The sequence below is a fragment of the Tachypleus tridentatus genome, chromosome 3 (genome assembly GCF_004210375.1).
Source record: "Tachypleus tridentatus isolate NWPU-2018 chromosome 3, ASM421037v1, whole genome shotgun sequence".
Taxonomy (NCBI): domain Eukaryota; kingdom Metazoa; phylum Arthropoda; class Merostomata; order Xiphosura; family Limulidae; genus Tachypleus; species Tachypleus tridentatus.
The window spans coordinates 28,667,137-28,688,738 of record NC_134827.1 but is presented as its reverse complement, the minus strand read 5'-3'; the positions used below and the strand labels follow the sequence as shown (position 1 = coordinate 28,688,738).

General features: G+C 35.4%; 1 protein-coding gene across 1 annotated transcript in view; it reads right to left on the bottom strand.

The window, feature by feature from the left end:
• The window catches only part of LOC143246606 (adenylate cyclase type 3-like), a 172,692-nt gene that overhangs the window by 77,079 nt on the left and 74,011 nt on the right, over positions 1-21,602 (bottom strand). Inside the window, exons 3-6 of the mRNA XM_076493625.1 lie at positions 17,988-18,137; positions 17,207-17,325; positions 14,611-14,722; positions 11,931-12,058 (exon numbers count right to left, since the gene is read on the bottom strand). Of these exons, the coding sequence (XP_076349740.1) occupies positions 11,931-12,058; positions 14,611-14,722; positions 17,207-17,325; positions 17,988-18,137 (509 nt within the window). The remainder of the gene's footprint in view (positions 1-11,930; positions 12,059-14,610; positions 14,723-17,206; positions 17,326-17,987; positions 18,138-21,602) is intronic.

The window sequence follows — 21,602 nt, the reverse complement described above, 5'->3', positions numbered from 1 at the left end:
AAAGTGAGAGAATGTTTAGTGTGGTGAGGGATTCGAACCCGTGACCCTCAGAATACGAGTCGAGTGCCTTACCCACCTGGCCATGCCAGGCCTATGGGAGTATCTATCTCGTCATTTTTTTGACGACCTGTATGGTAGTTTTGTACACTCTTCGCCAGTTCTTCCGATAAGAACCTGAATATTATTTCATTTCCGTGAAGGTGAAATATCTCATTTTATATTATTTACACTTCAAAAATATTGTCCAAGATAATGTTTTTAATATTATATTTTTGACTTTTGCATTTCTCGCCAGAGGGAGATTCAACGTGAAGTGGTAAGCGTGCAACGATTGGAAATTTCTTTAGAATTTGGGAAACGAGTTGAATAATAAAAGAACAACAATAATAAGCGAGGCAGCAATGAACTGACTATTGAGTCAACCAGATGAGTGACTAAGTGCTGTATGTCTTCAGTCTGTGCTTCAAAGAAGCAATAAAGGCTTCAACAAAGTAACCAGATTTTCTGATGAATCTTTATTTATTTGCAAAGAATGCACAGCTAATTCAAAGCAAGGAATAAAACGTTCTTGTTTTTAGTAAATAATGTAAAAGAAGCTGCCAAAAGGTAGGCAGTTTTATTACAGTTTTTACCTTGCCAATCCAGAGGTTACAAATTATATGTTATACTGTATTGATAATGTAATGATAACATACAACTACAGCTCTTGTAGTTTTAAATTGTAGCCCTATGTTAAGCTTGTGTAACTAGATAAGATAAGATAAATAACTTCAAAGAAAAGAGCTGGCACTGATGATTGTTCTACGTGTTTGGTGCCAGGCATAGCCAGGTGGTTAAGGCACTCGACTCGTAATCCGAGGGTGGCGGATTCGAATCTCCGTCACACCAAACATGTTCGCCCTTTCAGCGGTGGGGATATTATAATGTAACCACAATCCCACTATTTGTTGGCAAAAAAGTAGCCCAATAATTGGCAGTGGGTGGTGATGAATAGCTGCCTTTCCCCTAGTCTTACACTGCTAAATTAGGAACGGCTAGCGCAGATAGCCCTCTTGTAGCTTTGCGCGAAATTCAAACCAAATAAACAAACCGTTACAAGAGTCCCCATGTGAGACAGTCGTATGTTTAGATACATACAGTTCTAACTCCAAACCAAACAAACAAACCGTTACAAGAGTCCCCATGTGAGACAGTCGTATGTTTAGATGCATGCAGTTCTAATTTCCGTGGTTCGATTATTCGCCATTCGCAGTTCAACGTGGATTTAAGCTAAAACAAACAAATCGACAGATAAGTTTATTTGTAATTTAAAGGCAAATTCTTATAGAAGTGCTTTGTTTTCTTTTCAAACATCAGATTTAGGCTTCTTTTAATAATTTTCGCCATTTGTTTAGTTAGTTTCACGATGAGTGCTTTACATAGCTACACAAGAGCTATTTACGAATAAGAATTTCTGTACTTTAAGTGGTAGACCATACGAAAGGCAGTCAGCCAACAGTTACTTTTGCTTGACTAGTCAGTGGGATTTGACTATTAACCAAAGGGTCGCAAACTGTGAATCATCGTATTCACATTTCGAGTATGGTACCAACTGGAGCACGTTATTTCTAGCATAAATAAGGAGAGACGAGACTTTGAAAATTATTATTGCGCAATTGTAACAGTCGTAAAATTGTACTCGAGTTTATTTCAATATATTAGACAAAAAAGGCTTAATCTAATTCTAACAAAACAACACGAAAGCTATCTGCGCTGGATATCCCTAAGTTAGCAGTGTAAGACGACAGGTAAGGCAGCTAGCCATCAACACCCACCGCCAACTCATGGGTTACTCTTTTTACCAACTAATATTGGGATTGACCGTAACATTATAACGCCCCCAAGGCTAAAGGGACGAACATGTTTGGTGTGAGGGGATTCGAACCCGCGAGCCCTAACCGCTTGGCCATGTAGGGCCTAACTGCAGAGGAAACGAAAACGAAAATGAATGTCTCTCGCCACATTTGATACACACGAAGCGAGTGTGATTAAAAAGTTTGAAAGAACTTGTAATCAAAGAATGCATAAACTAAGCTGTTTACAAAAATGATGTTCAAATACGACGAATAATATGATATAAACATTGAAAATATAATCCTGTGATGTCGATAAAATAACTACACAATACAGACTACAAGAGTTGTTTTAGAAATACTGCCCGGCATGTCCAGGTGGGTTAAGGCTTTCGACTCGTCATCTGATGGTTTGAGGTTCGAATCTCCGTCGCACCAAATATGCTCGCCATTTCAGCCGTGAGAGCGTTATAATGTGACGGTCAATCCCACTATTCGTTGATAAAAGAGTAGCCCAAGAGTTGGCGTTGGGTGGTGATGACTAGTTGCCTTCCCTTTAGTCTTAAACTGCTAAATTAGGGACAGCTAGCGCGGATAGCCCTCGTGTAGCTTTGCGCGAAATTAAAACAAAAAACTGTTTTAGAAATGTTTCTCACATATCAGCGGGTCGTCACGGGCCAAGCATTTTATGTCCGCACCAGCAGTTTATTTTGTTTTGAGCGGATTTCTTTCAAAACTATAAACTGGCAAATTTCCATGTTCTATTGTGTGTATTCTAGAATATCAAATTAAAAAAAAAAATCAAATTGACACTAGTTTCCAGGGGCTGATTTTGATGAATTTTGTCAATGTAGTAATACACTCTGATGTAGAACTCAATTACATTTAAATAGCTTTAACATATTCAGTTACTTTAGTTTAAAAACTCTGGCACAGAACTATAGAAAGTTTATGTGTACATAGCCACTACTAATTTTGGTTTGTTCCGAAATTTTTTCAAAGCTAGCCACTTCTAAATTAGCAGCGAAAGACTAGAGGGCAAGCAGATTGTCATCACCAATTTTTACCGACTCTTGGGCTACTCTTTCTACTAATGAATAATAGTGGAATTGACCGTTACATCATAGCACTGGTTTTGGATATTTCTTGTAAATCAGGATTCAGTATCATTCAAACAGACATATGACTAACATCACGTGTTTCTTTGTGGATATTTCTCATTGGTCATTGGTCCTTAATTCTTGGACTACTCTTTTGTTTACGAAAAAAGTGGAATCGTCTCTCACATAACAACGCCTCCATGACAGAAAGGGCAAGCATATTCAACTAAATGATGCGAGTCAAACTTTTTAGCAGATGTTGTTTGAAAATATCTTTACAACTGTTTACATCTGAGAATAGGGTACCTGGTGTACAAAGTAAAGACGACAATTACGAATACGTTAGTTTAGTGAATCCAGGTACTGAAAATGAAATGTACGAATAGACGAGAAATAATAACAAATAAAACATTATTTTGTAAAGGTGTATTAACACGTAAATATATCGTACACACGTAACGTGCGAAGATAGCTAACTTACCTAATCGGATACAAATAAAGTGAAATTTTATGGATTTAAACTGTGACAAGTGAATTAATGCAACTCCAGTCTAACAAAATACTTTAACGAGTAACCATGGCCTGGTTGTTAAAACGTTCAATCCGAAATAGGCGGATCAGGGGTTCGAATCCCATCAGCGAGCATGTTTTCGTTTTTCGGCTGTGGAAGCTTTATAATGTGCGGTCAATCTCACTCTGTGTTGATAGAGAATAGTCCAACAGTTGGCGGTGGATGGTGTTGACCTATTTTATCGCCTCAAAATTAGAGATGGCAAGCACATATAGCCTTCGTGTAGTTCAGCGCAAAATTCAATAAACAGTGAGTAACAGAACAGAGATTTCGTTAGTTTAATCAGAGAGTTGGGCTTGATCTAGTCGTCAGCATGCTTTAACTAAAAATCAGAAGGTCCATGATTCGTTACACTTAGTTACCACTAAAATGGCCTCCGCCACAGAGGGGCTGTGAGCACGATAGGGGACTCTCTGTTGCAGTTAAAAATTAGAAACAGTTATGCGCAGGCTGCCCTTTGTGAAGCTTCCTACAAAAAGCTTTAAAACATACAACTGTTCAGAACTTGTATAATATTTCTTTCTTTTTATTTTAAATTACAAATCCACCGCATTTGTTAGCAATAAACGTATTAGGCAAGTTCCCTCACTTTTCGTATTTCACTTGCACATAAAAGTTCTGCGTGGCGTTTAGATATTTACTGTTTTGACTTCCTTGTTTTACGGTCATGTCTTAACATTATATTCTATCAAATTTCACGACAAGCAACCTTCAATCAAATTATACCCTTCCATCGAATGTGTCTAGCACGAGCTGTATTTAAATAGTTCGTTAGTGAAAGAACTTGAAGAACTGTAGCTTCGTTATCTAACTGAACATTTTTCGTGTTTTTTGTTTCTATCTTATTTTACTGCAGGGAACTCCAAATGTCCTCTTCCTTCTTTTAGTTTCTTTTCAAAATCCAACAGAGATGAATTTGAATGTCAGTTTCTCGAATTTTAAGTCAAATGTACGAAACTAGAGACAATTTGTTTTGTGAGAAAGATATAAGAGTTAAAATTGTTTTGAACAAAAAACAACGAAAAGAAAATTGTCGACTCCAAACTTAAGAAATTTACGTATTACGCATAAGTAATTTCTACTCTGGTTTTTTTTTATGTCACGTATTTTCTTTGTTGTGTTTTTGACGTGTCCAGGAGATAAAACCAGCATACTTGGTTGAGTCAAAAAAATAAATATATATATATATGTGTAGACTAGTTTGAAATGGTACATTTTGTTGTTAAGTATTGGCCGAGTAGACTAGTTTGGAATGGTACATTTTGTTGTTAAGTGTTGGCCGAGTAGACTAGTTTGGAATGGTACATTTTGTTGTTAAGTATTGGCCGAGTAGACTAGTTTGGAATGGTACATTTTGTTGTTAAGTATTGGCCGAGAGATACACTTCAACCTCGAACTCCATGAGCGCAGTTTGTTTTCTTATTTCAGCTCTTCGCGCTCAGTAGCTTTGGTTTCTTTTATCCTTTTTATTCACAATTTTTGCTTTCATACGTTTCACAAAATGTTTCCGATTCCGTGCGTTTGACGTAAAAATTAAGAGTTGGCTACAGTGAAATAAATATCTTCGATATTTTTGAATTTTCATGTAAAATGTTAGAGAAAAAAAATGATTCAGGGGTTAATAATACGGTAAGTTTGTTTTTTGAATTTCGCACAAAGCTACTCGAGGGCTATCTGCGCTAGCCGTTCCTAATTTAGCAGTGTAAGACTAAAGGGAAGGCAGCTAGTCATCACCACCCACCACCAACTCTTGAGCTACTCTTTTACCAACGAATAGTGGGGGTTGACCGTCACATTATAACGCCCCAACGCCTGAAAGGGCGAGCATGTTTGGTGCGACCGGGATGCGAAACCGCGACCCTCAGATTACGAGTCGCATGCCTTAACACGCTTGGCCATACCGGGCCAATACGATAAGAAAACAAAACAGAACAAATCGAGAACGTTTTCAATACGTCGAAAAGATAATAAATCCGCGGCTACTTCAAGAGTTTTAATTAACGGCTTGTTCAAAGATTAAAGTTAGGAGTTCGATTCCCCTCGGTGGACTCAGCAGATAGCTCGATGTGTCCCTAATTTAGTTAACTCTTCCATTATTCTTTTACAAACGAATATTGGGATGGATTGATCGTACATTATAACGTTTCCACGGCTGAAAGAACGAGCAAGTCTGGTAGGACGGGGGACTCTAATCCTTGACCCGCAGGTTACAAGTCAACCGCCCTCATAAATTGACCATTATTTAAAGTTATAATGATCAAGATGAAAGGGTATAGTCTGAACGTGCATTTCTTCCACTGAGAGTTAATAACGATATTTATTTTACAGCAAAGTCACTTTGGATTATCTGCTGTATCTACCGCAAGGAATCGAATCCAGAATTTTAGGGTTATAAGTCCACAGACTTACCGCTGTTCCACCGGGTGACTGATATGGATAAAAAAATGAAGACACGAGATATAAAATATGAAAAACAAAATTAGAAAAATCGTTTGACACCGTACAGAAATTACACGTATATGTGTGAAATTTGAATCTAAGTTTTATACTAGCAAATTCTATATGATGTCAGATGATGTCCAAGGAATCAGAGCTAATTGTTCGTTTCAGAATCTGCTCGCAAAGCTATCAGAAAATACTGCTTGCGAATAGCAGTCCCTAATTTTAACCTGATAGAGAAGACGAAAGGTAAATAGCTAACACAACCCACCGCCAGCTCTTTGACTGTTGTTTATGTCTGTCACTCATACTGTAGACTCCCACCCAAAATAACAGACCACGATTTTAAAGTAATGGACAGCGAACCATGAATCCTCGGGTTTACAGTCTCAACGCACTACCTGTGAGGCCGCATAATAAAAACTCGATACCTATATCTAGCCACATTGCTATCGATGTAATAAGTAATTGTTTTTTAAACTATTTATACGCAATTGTTTTTGTTTGTTTCTTTTTGAATTTCGCGCAAAGCTACACGAAGGCTATCTGTGCTAGCCGCCCTAATTTAGTAGTGTAAGACTAGAGTAAGTCATCGCCACCCATCGCCAATTCTTGGGCTACTCCTTTACCAATAAATAATAAGATTGGCTGTCACCTTATATCGCCCCCACGGCTGAAAGGGCTAAGCATGTTTGGTGTGATTTATACGTAATAAAAAATAGGTAGTTTCTATTACAATTTAATGATGCTTGTTTGAATTTAAATACAAAGCTACACAATGGATATATATTTGTTCTGTCCACTACGCGGATCGAAACTTGGTTTCAAACGTTATAAGTCCGCAGACATACCGTTATGCCACTGAAGAGCTTTAATGAAATTACGGAGTGTTCTAATACGTATTAGTGTTTGATATTTTATGTATCAATAATGTACTCAAAGCGTATTGCGAGTGGTCCTACCGTTGGATATATTTTAAACTAATACGACTGTTTGTTTGTTAATGAATTTCGCTGCACGAGAGATATCTGCGCTAGCCGTCCCTAATTTAGCAGTGTAAGACTAGAGGGAAGGAAGCTACTCACCACCACCCACCGCGAACTCTTTTTACCAACGAATATTGGGATTGATCTTCACTTTACAACGCCCTCACAGCTGAAAGGGCGAGCATGTTTGGTGTGACGGGGATTCGAACCCGCGACCCTCGGATAACGAGTACGACCGTTTGATAAATAAGATTGTTAAGCGATCTTATGAAACAAATGATGTAGTGTTGTCATATATATCGAACGGATATTTCTATAATGCTAACTGTCCATTCACTGCCAGTGGTATCACAATCATTTCTCTGAAACAAATGCACTCAAGTTTATGGGAGTCTTACAAGAATGATTCATTGCAGAGTTCGAAATTTAGAAAAGACATTTATACAAAACCAGTAATAAAGCCCGGACGAGTAAGTAATGTGGTCAGTGGCGACTTGTAAACATTGGACAAGACAAGATGGGGGATCAAATGATCAAAATACGTTGATCATTTCCGACATTTTGTTTTTACAATCTGGGATCACAAACAACGTCACAAAATGGTCACTTAAGATGATATGGAAGTTGTTGTCTCAAACGTTATTTGGAAGCGGTTAATGAAAATGTTTGTTTTTTCAATCCATTGTTCGATATTTAATTGAAACGACCGAAGTTACACAAGAGCATGCTTTTTTTTTTTGGTTTTTAGTATATAAACAGCACAACTTTATTTTTAAGTTCATTATTTTTCTAGAGGGCTTAAGTGTATTGTAGTGGTTTGTATATTGGAATGTGGAACCGAGAAAATTGGTTCTAAACGTGGTGCAATCAAGCGTTCTTCTGACTTTTAGCTGCAGGTGTAATAAATAGTTAGTACTAATATTCTTAAGAGTAGCTCCCTCAGAAGGTGGTTACGGTCTCCCCTCATGTTCTCAGATCACTTGAATGGCTATGTTTGAATCACGGGATGCTCAGACGTGTCTTTTTTTATCCCATTGCTCGTAAATACGGTATCGTTCACGAGAATAAACTGTTTGTTTGTTTGTTTTTCAGAAAGTAATAAAATAGGACGTGTGTGTGTTTGTGGTGTTTTCTTATAGCAAAGCCACATCGTGCTATCTACTGAGGCAAAATAAGTAGCGATAATTTTGTTTCTATGTACTAAAAAAAATTAAAAACAATGACAACAGACAATTATAACTTTCCTGTTTCGATGACAAATGTTCGAAGTCTACGACAGGTTCACATTCGTGTGATACAACTTGTTTTGTTTCTTGTGTCGTTTTCTAACTTCGTGTAAAGCTACACAAGGGCTATCTGCGCTAGCCGACCCTAATTTAACGGTGTAAGGCTTGATGGAAGGCAGCTAGTCATCGTCACTAACCGCTAACTATTCATTGGGATTGCCGTCACATTATAACGCCCCCAAGGTTGAAAGTGCGAGCATGTGAGGGAGATTCGAACCCGCAACCCTCGGATTACAAGTTAAGTGCCCTAACCAACTGGCCATGCTGGACCGTACACAGTGGACTATTTGCGCTCTGTCCACATCGGATGATCGAACCCACGATTGTTTTTTCGTTGTAGGTCTGTAAACTTTCCCGGCGGTTGGTCCTCTGGCGGATAGTTTCCGTAACACAAAGAAATACTTCTATACAATCACGTTCAATTCTAACTTGGTAAGGTTGAGTGAGTGCTTATAACGATGTGGACACAGCGTAGGCAGAGGTCGTAGCAAGGCAATAAACAAATATAAGCAGTTTTGTTCAGCACGCGCATAATTAAAATACTAAAAATTTGGTAATTATCAATTAAAAACCAAAAATAATGTTGGTACGGAAAATAAGAAATTCACCGACGTGTTTTAATATCGGTGATTAAGTGTTCACTAAAGAAAGAACACCCGAACATCGTACGGATTATAATCGATTCTGGTGCACAGCTTCCCTGAAGGATTCTCGAACGATGCCCTCTGTCGATGATTACCCGTATTAATACTCGTTTTTGCATTACGATGAACAAGCACGGTTGGCTTGTCGTTGTTTCTTATGGAAAGAAAACTAAACACGTTTTGAGAACCAACATCCTTAGTTGAAGTGACGCTAGTTAAATAAAGTTGAAATCAAATTACAACACGCCACTTGAGCTACAGCTTGAAGTATATATAACTTCATAATTAGATCCGAATAAATGTTTTCGAAACTGGTAACCAAAACACAAATAAATGTATACTTTTAAGTTAAATAAGAGTCAGCTTGTCTCATGAGGCGGTGCAATCGAAGACTGAAGTACTCGATCTTTAACATTTTAGTAAGACAAGCAGAGAAGACATAATTAAAAACCGACTGCACAGATCATATAAAAAAACAACTAAATAAATAATGCACATACTTTTATATGTCTTGACGAATATGACGACATCATTTAGTTAGCCCTAACCCTAGTGGTAAATGTGAAAGTTTAAAACGTTAACCACTAAGTGTTGATACCGGTGGTTGGCACAGCACAGATCGCCCATTGTGTAGTTTTAGGTTTAAATACACAAAACAACGTTTAGTTCCAATTACCTTATTATATGTTTAGGATTAACTTCTCAGCCCGCATCGCACCAAACATGCTTGCCCTTTTACCCGTGGGGGCGTTATATGTGACGATCAATCCCATTATTCGTTAGTAAAAGAGTAGCGCAATAGTTGGCGGTGGTTGGTGATTGCTAGCTGCCTTCCCGCTAGTCTTACACTGCTAAATTAGGGTCGTGTAGCTGTGATCGAAATTAAAAAACAAAACACCAACTTTTCAGGATGTTATTAGACTAGAGAGGTCCTTGTTTAGAAAATTTCGCCTGCGCAACCTCTGCTCAGAGATAATTTTTTGTTGAGATACAGAAAGTCTCTTTAGTGCATATGTTGCTCATTAAATAGTTTTAGCTCCTTTTCGTTTTCCAAAGATATTAGTTTGAAATGTCGTGCACGATGTCATGGGTATTAGAAAAGTGAGCAAATACTCAAAGGTTTCTTCATTTTTGATCTTTAGCCATTGTGCTTAAGTGGGCGTGTTTTTAACATAGAGATACAGGTCTTCAGTTGCAGCTGAATTATACGACCCAGTGTTTTTTTTACTACGGTGCACTTAGTTAAGTTGGGGAGACGCGTAGTTGACTTCAACAAATGTATATTTAAGTTCTATTGCTAATTCTCTACGTATCAAACTTCGTTGTAAATTGAATTTGACTTATGACGATATGTGAATCCGGTCATTCATGGTTCGCGTCCCATTGCCACATAAAACTTATTCGGCACTTTAGATGAAACGTAACAATAGGAGTCAAATTCCATTATTCTTTCAGATAAGGTTAGCTTAAGAGTGGTTAACGGTGGGTTGATAAGTGGCTGCCTTCTCTCTAGGCTATCAATCCATATTAGGGTTAACTATGCACAACTCTCCTTATATGCAGTTGTTAACTATCTGCCTTCTTTATAGGCTATCAGTCAGCATTAGAGATGGCTATGTACTGACAGACTTATTATTAGCCATGCCGAATTTTCGAGAACAAAGCAATCCTTTGAGACTAAAGCCAAGGCAGCTAGTCATCACCACCCACCGCCAAAACTTGGGCTACTCTTTTACCAACGAATAGTGGGATTGACCTTCACTTTATAACGCCTCCACGGCTGAAAGGGCGAGCATGCTTGGTACGAAGGGGATTTGAACTCGCGATCTTCGGATTACGAGTCGAATGCCTTAACCACCTGGCCATGCTGGCCCGCGCTGTGGGTGGTGATGACTAGCTGCCTTCTCTCTTGCCTTACACTTCTAAATTAGGAACGGCTAACGCAGATAGCCCTCGTGTAGCTTTGCGCGAAATTCAAAAACAAACTTATCTAATTTCCTTTTTACACGAACAAACGTTGTCCGTGTCGTGAAATACTATTAGCCATAATTAGCATGATTCTCTACATCTCTAGCTTTGTTCTTAAGTTACGTTATTTCTAACTAATTAAAATGATATGAGGTATAATACATATTAATTCTTTATTTAGATACAATATTTACATATTTTCAATTGTGATTGAATGTTAAACAGATAAAATGAGTTGATTATTACACGTCAACTTTCTGTGTCTATTTTATTATGATATTATAAAAACAGCTACAAAAATTAAAGTATTTATATATCTGTTTTTGTCTCGATTGTTAACCACATGAAAAATTGTAAGCAGTTTTTAATAGTAATGGATAGAATGAAACGCTACTTTGGCACGCGGTATTGACCTTCTGGGAAATAATAAAAAAATATTTTAATTAGTTGCTTTGTATCAAAGCAGAACATATTTTGCTAACTTACTCCCCATACTTGGGGAGTCATAGTGAAATATTGGAATAATTAATTATATTTATAACACTGCGTTTTGAATCTGTTCAGTTCTTTAATAAAAATTCACGATGTCTCAAATTTAAAGCTAGATCATTCGGGTTATAAGTTTTTTTGGGACAAGAAAGATTGGCTACTTCTGATGTGAACAGCTGAGGACATCTAAGCTGAGAATGTGTCCAAGTTCCGTGTTCGCAGCGCCCTCTAAATACGAAATTAGTCTCCTCAATGTCAATTAATATAGTAAAGTCAACTTGGTCTCCTGGCAACAAAGACCAATGAGTCAATTTGCAGTATTTTGTGAAACACTGAAAAAAAACAAAAAACACCAGACTTTTTGTTAAACTAGTAAACTCCAAAACAGTTACATTATATAGACAAGAGTCTAAATGAGTTCAACGTCTCAAATTTTACCTTTCAATGAGCCATTTCTCACGACGACGTTACTTCGATTTTGTTTTAAATGTTGACGAAAATGGTGTATTCTTTAACATTTGCATTTTTTTACATATATTTCATTTTTAAACGTATTTTAAATATTGTGGTAGATATCACGTGCTTAAAAATGAATTCTCGTTTAAGGTAACGTACTTGATAGCTTCCACCATACTTAGACCCATGTGAACACAGAGAACTGCGTGGTCAGGCCTTTCTTCGGGGGCTCCACTAATGCAATAGTAACAATCTCCCAAGATCTTTATTCGAAGCTGGTGGTATTTCTGTGCAAGAACAAAAACACAACGAAAAAAAACGTGAGAAAACACACGCTTCGGACGAATATTAAATGTACTTATTCAAACAGGTCACAGAAACTTCTGGAAAATCAAAACAAATGTATAATTAATTCTTCACGAGATATATTAGAAGAGATAAAAACACACTAGACCTAAGATTTACGATTCGTTTAACGACGCTCAAGCATACGTTTTTTTTAAAATTAATTTATCTTGTCAATGCATGCCAGGGTGAAAATGACAACATAAAACTTACGAATATGATTATAACACGAAGGTTATAATTTATGTGATTATTTTATACGTAATTTACACTGAATATACAAATATACGAGCTTCCTTTGATGAAACTACGGTTTGGTTTGGTTTGAGTTTCGCGCAAAGCTACTCGATGGCTATTTGCGCTAACTGTCCCTAATTTAGCAGTGTAAGACTAGAGGGAAGGCAGCTAGTCACCACCACCGACCGCCAACTCTTGGGCTACCCTTTCACCAACGAATAGTGGAATTGACCGTCACATTATAACACCTCCACGGCTGAAAGGGCGAGCATGTTTGGTGTGAAGAGGGTTCGAATCCGCGACCTTTGGATTATGAGTAAAGTGCCTTAACCTTCCACCTGGCCATGTCGGGCTTTCGAAGTTAAGACATGTACCAAAAATCCTGGTTTCATAAACAACAAATGTAATATCTGTAGAGTAATACGTAGAAATGTCGCTCATTTTAATTTTAAATATAATATAGTATTTTGTATTTGAGGTGTGATATGTAATACTAACTGAACAATGTCGGTAAACGCTATGGGAACCTGTCAGTATCTCTTTAAATAAATTGTCAGTATTATGCTATGATTATACATGTTTTACGTTATGTGTTCAGTAAGTTTTTTATATTATCTATATAATTATACGCCATAGAGATGTTGAGTGCGTGTGTTTTCATTAATCTATGACTAATTAGACTGTATACACCGCACAGATGTTCAGAATTTCATTCACAATTTTAATTACGTTATTCAATGTTCTTACATCTACAATCCATTTACGAGTGCACCAGACACCAAGTACACACGAATAAATTAAGTGCTACTATCTAATACGTTCCGTCGTTTGAACTGTAAAGTTGATGCACATTAACTTTATGAGGAGCGTGCCATAGATCGAAACTCCTATGTGTATGATATTATTTGAAATGACTATCTACTGTTAGGTTTATCTGAGTTGCATATCCAGTCGTGACGAAATTACAGTCGTTGCAAGGATTATTAACACTGAAAACAATCGTTTTGTTGTTTGTAAAAGTCGCCTATTATCATAGCTTATACAAGTCAACTAAATAACTGGTCATCCATATAGAATCCAATTAACTTATGTTATAACAATAAGGGGACTTAATATAAGGTATTAAATGTTTTATCTTGCACTTCAAACTGTTATTTGTAATCGAAATATACGAAGGGAAAGAAACAGTTATAAACACAGAAACGTTTCCTTCATTTATTACAGTGTTTCAATGTACTAAGAAGTAAGAGAAATGAATTTATTAATAGGATAAAATAAATATTTTAAAAACTGTTTAAAGACGTTGTAATACAAAAAACGATGGCAAATACCGACAACTGCTTTCAGAGACATTCATGTAAGTAGAGATATGCTGCTCTTTTGAGTATTTATTCTACTTTGTGTCCCAGTTTTCTATACAAGAACACTTCCAAGTTTGTGTTTCAGACTTCTTGAAATTTCGCCACTTGGTTCTAAAATTCAGTTCAGTTAGTGAGAATTTATAAAGAGTCGATTGTCGTTAATTTACATATGGAAGAAAATTTTCTTACCGGATATTTCTTAGTAATTCAGGTATCTTTGCAGATACATGTATGTAGTTTTACTATTTATTAATCTGTATAAAGATAAACAGTATTTTGATAATATGAAAATACCCCAAATAGGCTAGAATTTCGGGCTCGATCTGCGTAACCACACAGTGCAAATAATCTATTATGCAGCTTTTTCCTAAAAGACACACAAAACAGGTATATCACGATTTCATAGTTAAGACTCATAACGTTACGAACGTTACCAAACATGCTTGGCGGGTGGAGTAGGGTATTGAGTAGTCACGTCTTCTCTCGTCTATCACGTGAACTCGGGAAACAGCTAGCATGGATAGCTATTGAGTGGCTTTGTGAGAAATTTCGTAAACAAAACCGAAATAATTATCCTAAACCAAATGACATATGAACACTCTTTTTAAACATATAAACACCTCAAGGGCTCTAATGTCACTCTAAAGTTTGTTGTTAGTAGATTAATAACGTATGTCACTCTAAAGCTTGTTATTAGCGAAATAACACTTTAAGTTATGTCACTTTAAGTTTTGTTATTTGTGGATTATCAACGTATGTCACTCTAAAGTTTCTTGTTAGTGGATAAACAGCATATTCCATATTAAAGCTCATCCGACTCTATTTCTAAGTGAATCAAAGCCGTGTTTTCCAACTGACTTCATCCAACCTTCTAAAAGCGATTGGTGTAATCTCACCTCCGCTAGTTTGTCAAATCGTGCAAACAACTCGTTCAGAGTCCTCACGAGTTCCGCAGCCGGACATGTAGATGATATAGCAGTGAAGCCAACAATGTCAGCAAATAAGATACTACACAGGAAAAAAAAGAAACATTAATCAGATGTCATTTAATGATCATTTTCGTTTAGAATATTTGACATTTTAAATAGTAAACACGTCAGTATAAGTACATGTAAAGCTAAAGAAAAAAAACAAAACGTTGCACGTGTGTAGAAGATTTACTGGACAAAAGGACTTGTTTATTAGCACACTAAACGTTGAGCTTTGCTCATCCATCGTCTGCTGCCAAGCAGCGGAATCTATAAATGGATCTCATTTGCCTCGTAATTACAGCCCTCTGTTTAATTTCATCATTTCTACGAAAACAACGTAGTCTTAAATTAAAGACAGTGTTGCTATATAAAACAAGACTTGCCAAATATGGTAGTTTTCGCTTTTACTCCTAATCGTTATGGAGTCTCTTAAGCTCCTTTGCTGCCATGTTAAGCTCCTTTGGTGCCATGTAAGTCATTGGAAGTTAATCATGTTTGTCACGGATTATCAGAAGTAATTAAAGATTATTTGAAGACAGGATATCACGCTAAATATTTTGTCATTACAGATGACAGATTTTCAAAAAAAAACACACCTTTATTTCAATATACTCTGTCAACGAGCGGGAATTGTGTTCTGACTTGCAAGAATAGATTCGAAGGCTGAAAGTTCAGCTGATTTATTTTCTGAAAAACAAGGATTACAAAATTTGAGAACTAGTTTTTGTCGCTGTAAGATTACGTGCTTTATTATTTGTGATGGGTGTTAGGAAAACGTAAGGTTTCTAGTTTCATTTCTTTTTTCTTTAAATAGGCGCGGATCTTCATGATTCAAGACATAGTAATTAAAAGTTTAGGTGTCCTCTTTCCTCATCATGAGGATTATAATTCAACAACATTTATAAACGCATCATCAGTTCGTCACAGAAATCGTGTTTTAAGAAATAGCTTGACGTATTAACCTCCAATATTGATTAAACATAACCAAAAATATTTTGGGACTTTAATGCAAATATAAGTTACAGACTGTTGAATAAGCTATATTAAAATTATACACTCGAATATTCAAATAAACAAATCACGAGACGACCACAGCCGATTCAAAATTATGATGGAACATAATGTAGCAGAAGTACCTTTCGCTATTGTTTTGCGTTTTGTAGGTAACGTAATGCCACTGAAAATGAGTAATCAAAAGAATATGAATCAGTTTGGGACACTAGAACCATCCAGAAAGGCACCTACAAGAAAGTCGATACTTCAGTCGTGATGAGAAAAATGCGCCATGTTACAACAAGTGAGAATCCACGAAAGGAAAAGTCGGTGGCAAAGGCCGTCAACATGCCAAAGGCGACAGTATATAATACAATCAAGAAGGTGAAGTATCGTATTTTTCGATGTATAAGACGCACTTCTCTTACAAGAAAATGCGTCTCTAAAATCTCCTTGCGTCCTATACGATGAAGGTAAAAAATTTATGCGTCTACTATTTTTGAAGTATTCTAAAGAATTATAAAAAGATTATGGTGATTTTGAACAAATAAATAAATGATAACTGTAAAAAATATTTTTTTTCCTGAAGATAGCCTTTAAAGTACGCTGAAAAATACGGTGATAGCTTTAGAAAAATATAAACGTGTAACCTTGTATCCGATAAAGATCGCACGTACTACCGAAACGTTGTAAGTATTCTTGTACATAGAATTAATTCTACCTACTAAAGACTGTCGTATTTTACTTAAATAACACCATGTAACAAAATGTTTACTTTTTCTTGTTCGTAGTCAGAAAGTGTTATTTCACAATTGATTATGCCTAAAGTAAATGGAAAATACCTATTTTGCTCTTCAAACTTTGCTTTTGTGACCTGGGAGCGTATAACGAAAACATGATGGGAAAACTATTGAAAACTATATTTAGGGCTTGAAAAGTGAAATTGATTTACATTAAAGTCGCAAATCTCAAAACCTACTCACTTCTAAACATTTTTGTATAACTTTAGTATAAATACACGTAAATCTTGATTCATATATTGTTTTATTCAGACCTTATGTAAATGAAAATGTGCAAATTTGCCCGTTTTTACATGAAAAATAGGTTAATTTGTATATTTCATTATCCAGGTCACTAAAGCAAAGTTTGAAGGGAATAATGGCCATTTTCTGTACTTTCACATTAGCAATTAAGAAACAACACATACTATCCAGGAACAAAATTTGTGTTACAGGGTGTAATCGAGCAGAATCTCTGACTGAAAAGAAGCTCAAATGTAATGTGTATTCACTGTTTTACAAATAACTTGTCACTATCATAATTAATTACAATCATGCTTCGCTAGCGTAGAATAGGCTTTAATACCATATCAATTCGTTTTTCTTAGAGTTGCTTCCAGACAGGTTGGCATTGGCAGCAAAACATCTTGAAATTCAAATGACACGACAGGATAAGCAACACAAATTCTGACGTGTAGTTAATAATACACGGTACATTACTCACCTGCAATACACAAGACATTACTTACCTAACGTTCTCATGTCGGCTCATATAAATCTTCTTAAACTGGCCAGTGACGACTGCCCCCAGGTCCTGTCGAATCTCAGCTGCCAGGTGTTGAGGCAGAACGGACAGTAGTAGTCTTTCCTGTGAAGGATAAAAAACACTTCTTGAAATTAAAACATGTTAACAAATACAGCTGATGAGAAAGAACAGTTTCTGTTACAGTCAGTATTTCAACAAGTACAGCTGGTGAGAAAGAACAGTTTCTGTTACAGTCAGTGTTTCAACAAATATATCTAGTGAGAAAGAGAAAAAAAGCTTGTTTTTAAAAGTTACACCAGATAAACCCAAACAGTTCTTAACAATGTAAACATAATAGTATATTGTATAAGGAAACAACAACAATATTTGAGAGTTTATTTGTTTGTGTTTTTTTAATTTCGCTCAAAGCTACACGAGCGTCATCTGCACTAGCCGTCCCTAATTTTGCAGTGTAAGACTAGAGGGAGGGCTGCTAGTCATCACCACCCACCGCCAACTCTTGGGCTACGCTTTTACCAACGAATAGTGGGATTGACCGAAACATTATAACGCCCCCACGGGTGAAAGGGCGAACATGTTTGGTGCGACGGGGATTCAAACCCGCGACACTCAAATTACGAGTCGCGCATCTTAACCCACCTGGCCATGCCGGGCTATTGTTTTAGTATGTCACATATATTAAGTAGCACACCCGCATACCTTGAAAAACATAAATGTTAATCAGAAACATGTTTTCTTTTCTCACAACATAATAATTAACATACTTGTTCCTGTGATTCTTCCTCTAAAATTAGTTTCGCCTCCAGACTTTGGCGAGTTTCTAAAAAGGCCTGTCTTAGTTGTCTTTCAGCGTAGTAGAAAGATATGACACCAAGAATATTAACACAGAAGAACAGGAGAATATTGGCACCTATCTAAAATAAAGCGTTCAAAATATTAGCATAAAAAAATACACAGTTACGAATATAAACTTTAACGATCACTGCGATTCGATAGAATGCATTTCCAATACAAATGCAGGACTAAATGTGAGTAACAAAATTAAATATATGAAACTAAAGGTAACATTACCTGAAAAGACTCTTTAACAATGGGAATCACTTGTATTACTTCGTTTAAAGTTCTTTAAAATATGTTAATGATTTTAAAAGCTAGAATGAAACAGAAATAACGAAAATACAAGAGTATAGATAGTTAACTACGACAGAATTACACTTTGTAACAGAAATAACGAAAGTACAAGAGTATAGATATTTAACTACGACAGAATTCCACTTTGTAACAGAAATAATGAAAGTACAAGAGTACAGATAGTTAACTACGACAGAATTCCACTTTGTAACAGAAATAACGAAAGTACAAGAGTATAGATAGTTAACTACGACAGAATTACACTTTGTAACAGAAATAACGAAAGTACAAAAGTATAGATAGTTAACTACGACAGAATTACACTTTATAACAGAAATAACGAAAGTACAAGAGTATAGATATTTAACTACGACAGAATTCCACTTTGTAACAGAAATAATGAAAGTACAAGAGTATAGATAGTTAACTACGACAGAATTCCACTTTGTAACAGAAATAACGAAAGTACAAGAGTATAGATAGTTAACTACGACAGAATTACACTTTGTAACAGAAATAACGAAAGTACAAGAGTATAGATAGTTAACTACGACAGAATTACACTTTGTAACAGAAATAACGAAAGTACAAAAGTATAGATAGTTAACTACGACAGAATTACACTTTGTAACAGAAATAACGAAAGTACAAGAGTATAGATAGTTAACTACGACAGAATTCCACTTTGTAACAGAAATAACGAAAGTACAAGAGTATAGATAGTTAACTACGACAGAATTCCACTTTGTAACAGAAATAACGAAAGTACAAGAGTATAGATAGTTAACTACGACAGAATTACACTTTGTAACAGAAATAACGAAAGTACAAGAGTATAGATAGTTAACTACGACAGAATTACACTTTGTAACAGAAATAACGAAAGTACAAGAGTATAGATAGTTAACTACTACAGAATTACACTTTGTAACAGAAATAACGAAAGTACAAAAGTATAGATAGTTAACTACGACAGAATTACACTTTGTAACAGAAATAACGAAAGTACAAGAGTATAGATAGTTAACTACTACAGAATTACACTTTGTAACAGAAATAACGAAAGTACAAGAGTATAGATAGTTAACTACTACAGAATTACACTTTGTAACAGAAATAACGAAAGTACAAAAGTATAGATAGTTAACTACTACAGAATTACACTTTGTAACAGAAATAACGAAAGTACAAGAGTATAGATAGTTAACTACGACAGAATTACACTTTGTAACAGAAATAACGAAAGTACAAGAGTATAGATAGTTAACTACTACAGAATTACACTTTGTAACAGAAATAACGAAAGTACAAGAGTATAGATAGTTAACTACGACAGAATTACACTTTGTAACAGAAATAACGAAAGTACAAAAGTATAGATAGTTAACTACGACAGAATTCCACTTTGTAACAGAAATAACGAAAGTACAAGAGTATAGATAGTTAACTACGACAGAATTACACTTTGTAACAGAAATAACGAAAGTACAAAAGTATAGATAGTTAACTACGACAGAATTACACTTTGTAACAGAAATAACGAAAGTACAAGAGTATAGATAGTTAACTACGACAGAATTACACTTTGTAACAGAAATAACGAAAGTACAAGAGTATAGATAGTTAACTACGACAGAATTCCACTTTGTAACAGAAATAACGAAAGTACAAGAGTATAGATAGTTAACTACGACAGAATTACACTTTGTAACAGAAATAACGAAAGTACAAAAGTATAGATAGTTAACTACGACAGAATTCCACTTTGTAACAGAAATAACGAAAGTACAAAAGTATAGATAGTTAACTACGACAGAATTCCACTTTGTAACAGAAATAACGAAAGTACAAAAGTATAGATAGTTAACTACGACAGAATTCCACTTTGTAACAGAAATAACGAAAGTACAAGAGTATAGATAGTTAACTACGACAGAATTCCACTTTGTAACAGAAATAACGAAAGTACAAAAGTATAGATAGTTAACTACGACAGAATTCCACTTTGTAACAGAAATAACGAAAGTACAAGAGTATAGATAGTTAACTACGACAGAATTACACTTTGTAACAGAAATAACGAAAGTACAAGAGTATAGATAGTTAACTACGACAGAATTACACTTTGTAACAGAAATAACGAAAGTACAAGAGTATAGATAGTTAACTACGACAGAATTACACTTTGTAACAGAAATAACGAAAGTACAAAAGTATAGATAGTTAACTACGACAGAATTACACTTTGTAACAGAAATAACGAAAGTACAAGAGTATAGATAGTTAACTACGACAGAATTACACTTTGTAACAGAAATAACGAAAGTACAAGAGTATAGATAGTTAACTACGACAGAATTACACTTTGTAACAGAAATAACGAAAGTACAAGAGTATAGATAGTTAACTACGACAGAATTACACTTTGTAACAGAAATAACGAAAGTACAAAAGTATAGATAGTTAACTACGACAGAATTACACTTTGTAACAGAAATAACGAAAGTACAAGAGTATAGATAGTTAACTACGACAGAATTACACTTTGTAACAGAAATAACGAAAGTACAAGAGTATAGATAGTTAACTACGACAGAATTACACTTTGTAACAGAAATAACGAAAGTACAAAAGTATAGATAGTTAACTACGACAGAATTCCACTTTGTAACAGAAATAACGAAAGTACAAGAGTATAGATAGTTAACTACGACAGAATTACACTTTGTAACAGAAATAACGAAAGTACAAAAGTATAGATAGTTAACTACGACAGAATTACACTTTGTAACAGAAATAACGAAAGTACAAGAGTATAGATAGTTAACTACGACAGAATTACACTTTGTAACAGAAATAACGAAAGTACAAAAGTATAGATAGTTAACTACGACAGAATTACACTTTGTAACAGAAATAACGAAAGTACAAGAGTATAGATAGTTAACTACGACAGAATTCCACTTTGTAACAGAAATAACGAAAGTACAAGAGTATAGATAGTTAACTACGACAGAATTACACTTTGTAACAGAAATAACGAAAGTACAAAAGTATAGATAGTTAACTACGACAGAATTCCACTTTGTAACAGAAATAACGAAAGTACAAAAGTATAGATAGTTAACTACGACAGAATTCCACTTTGTAACAGAAATAACGAAAGTACAAAAGTATAGATAGTTAACTACGACAGAATTCCACTTTGTAACAGAAATAACGAAAGTACAAAAGTATAGATAGTTAAC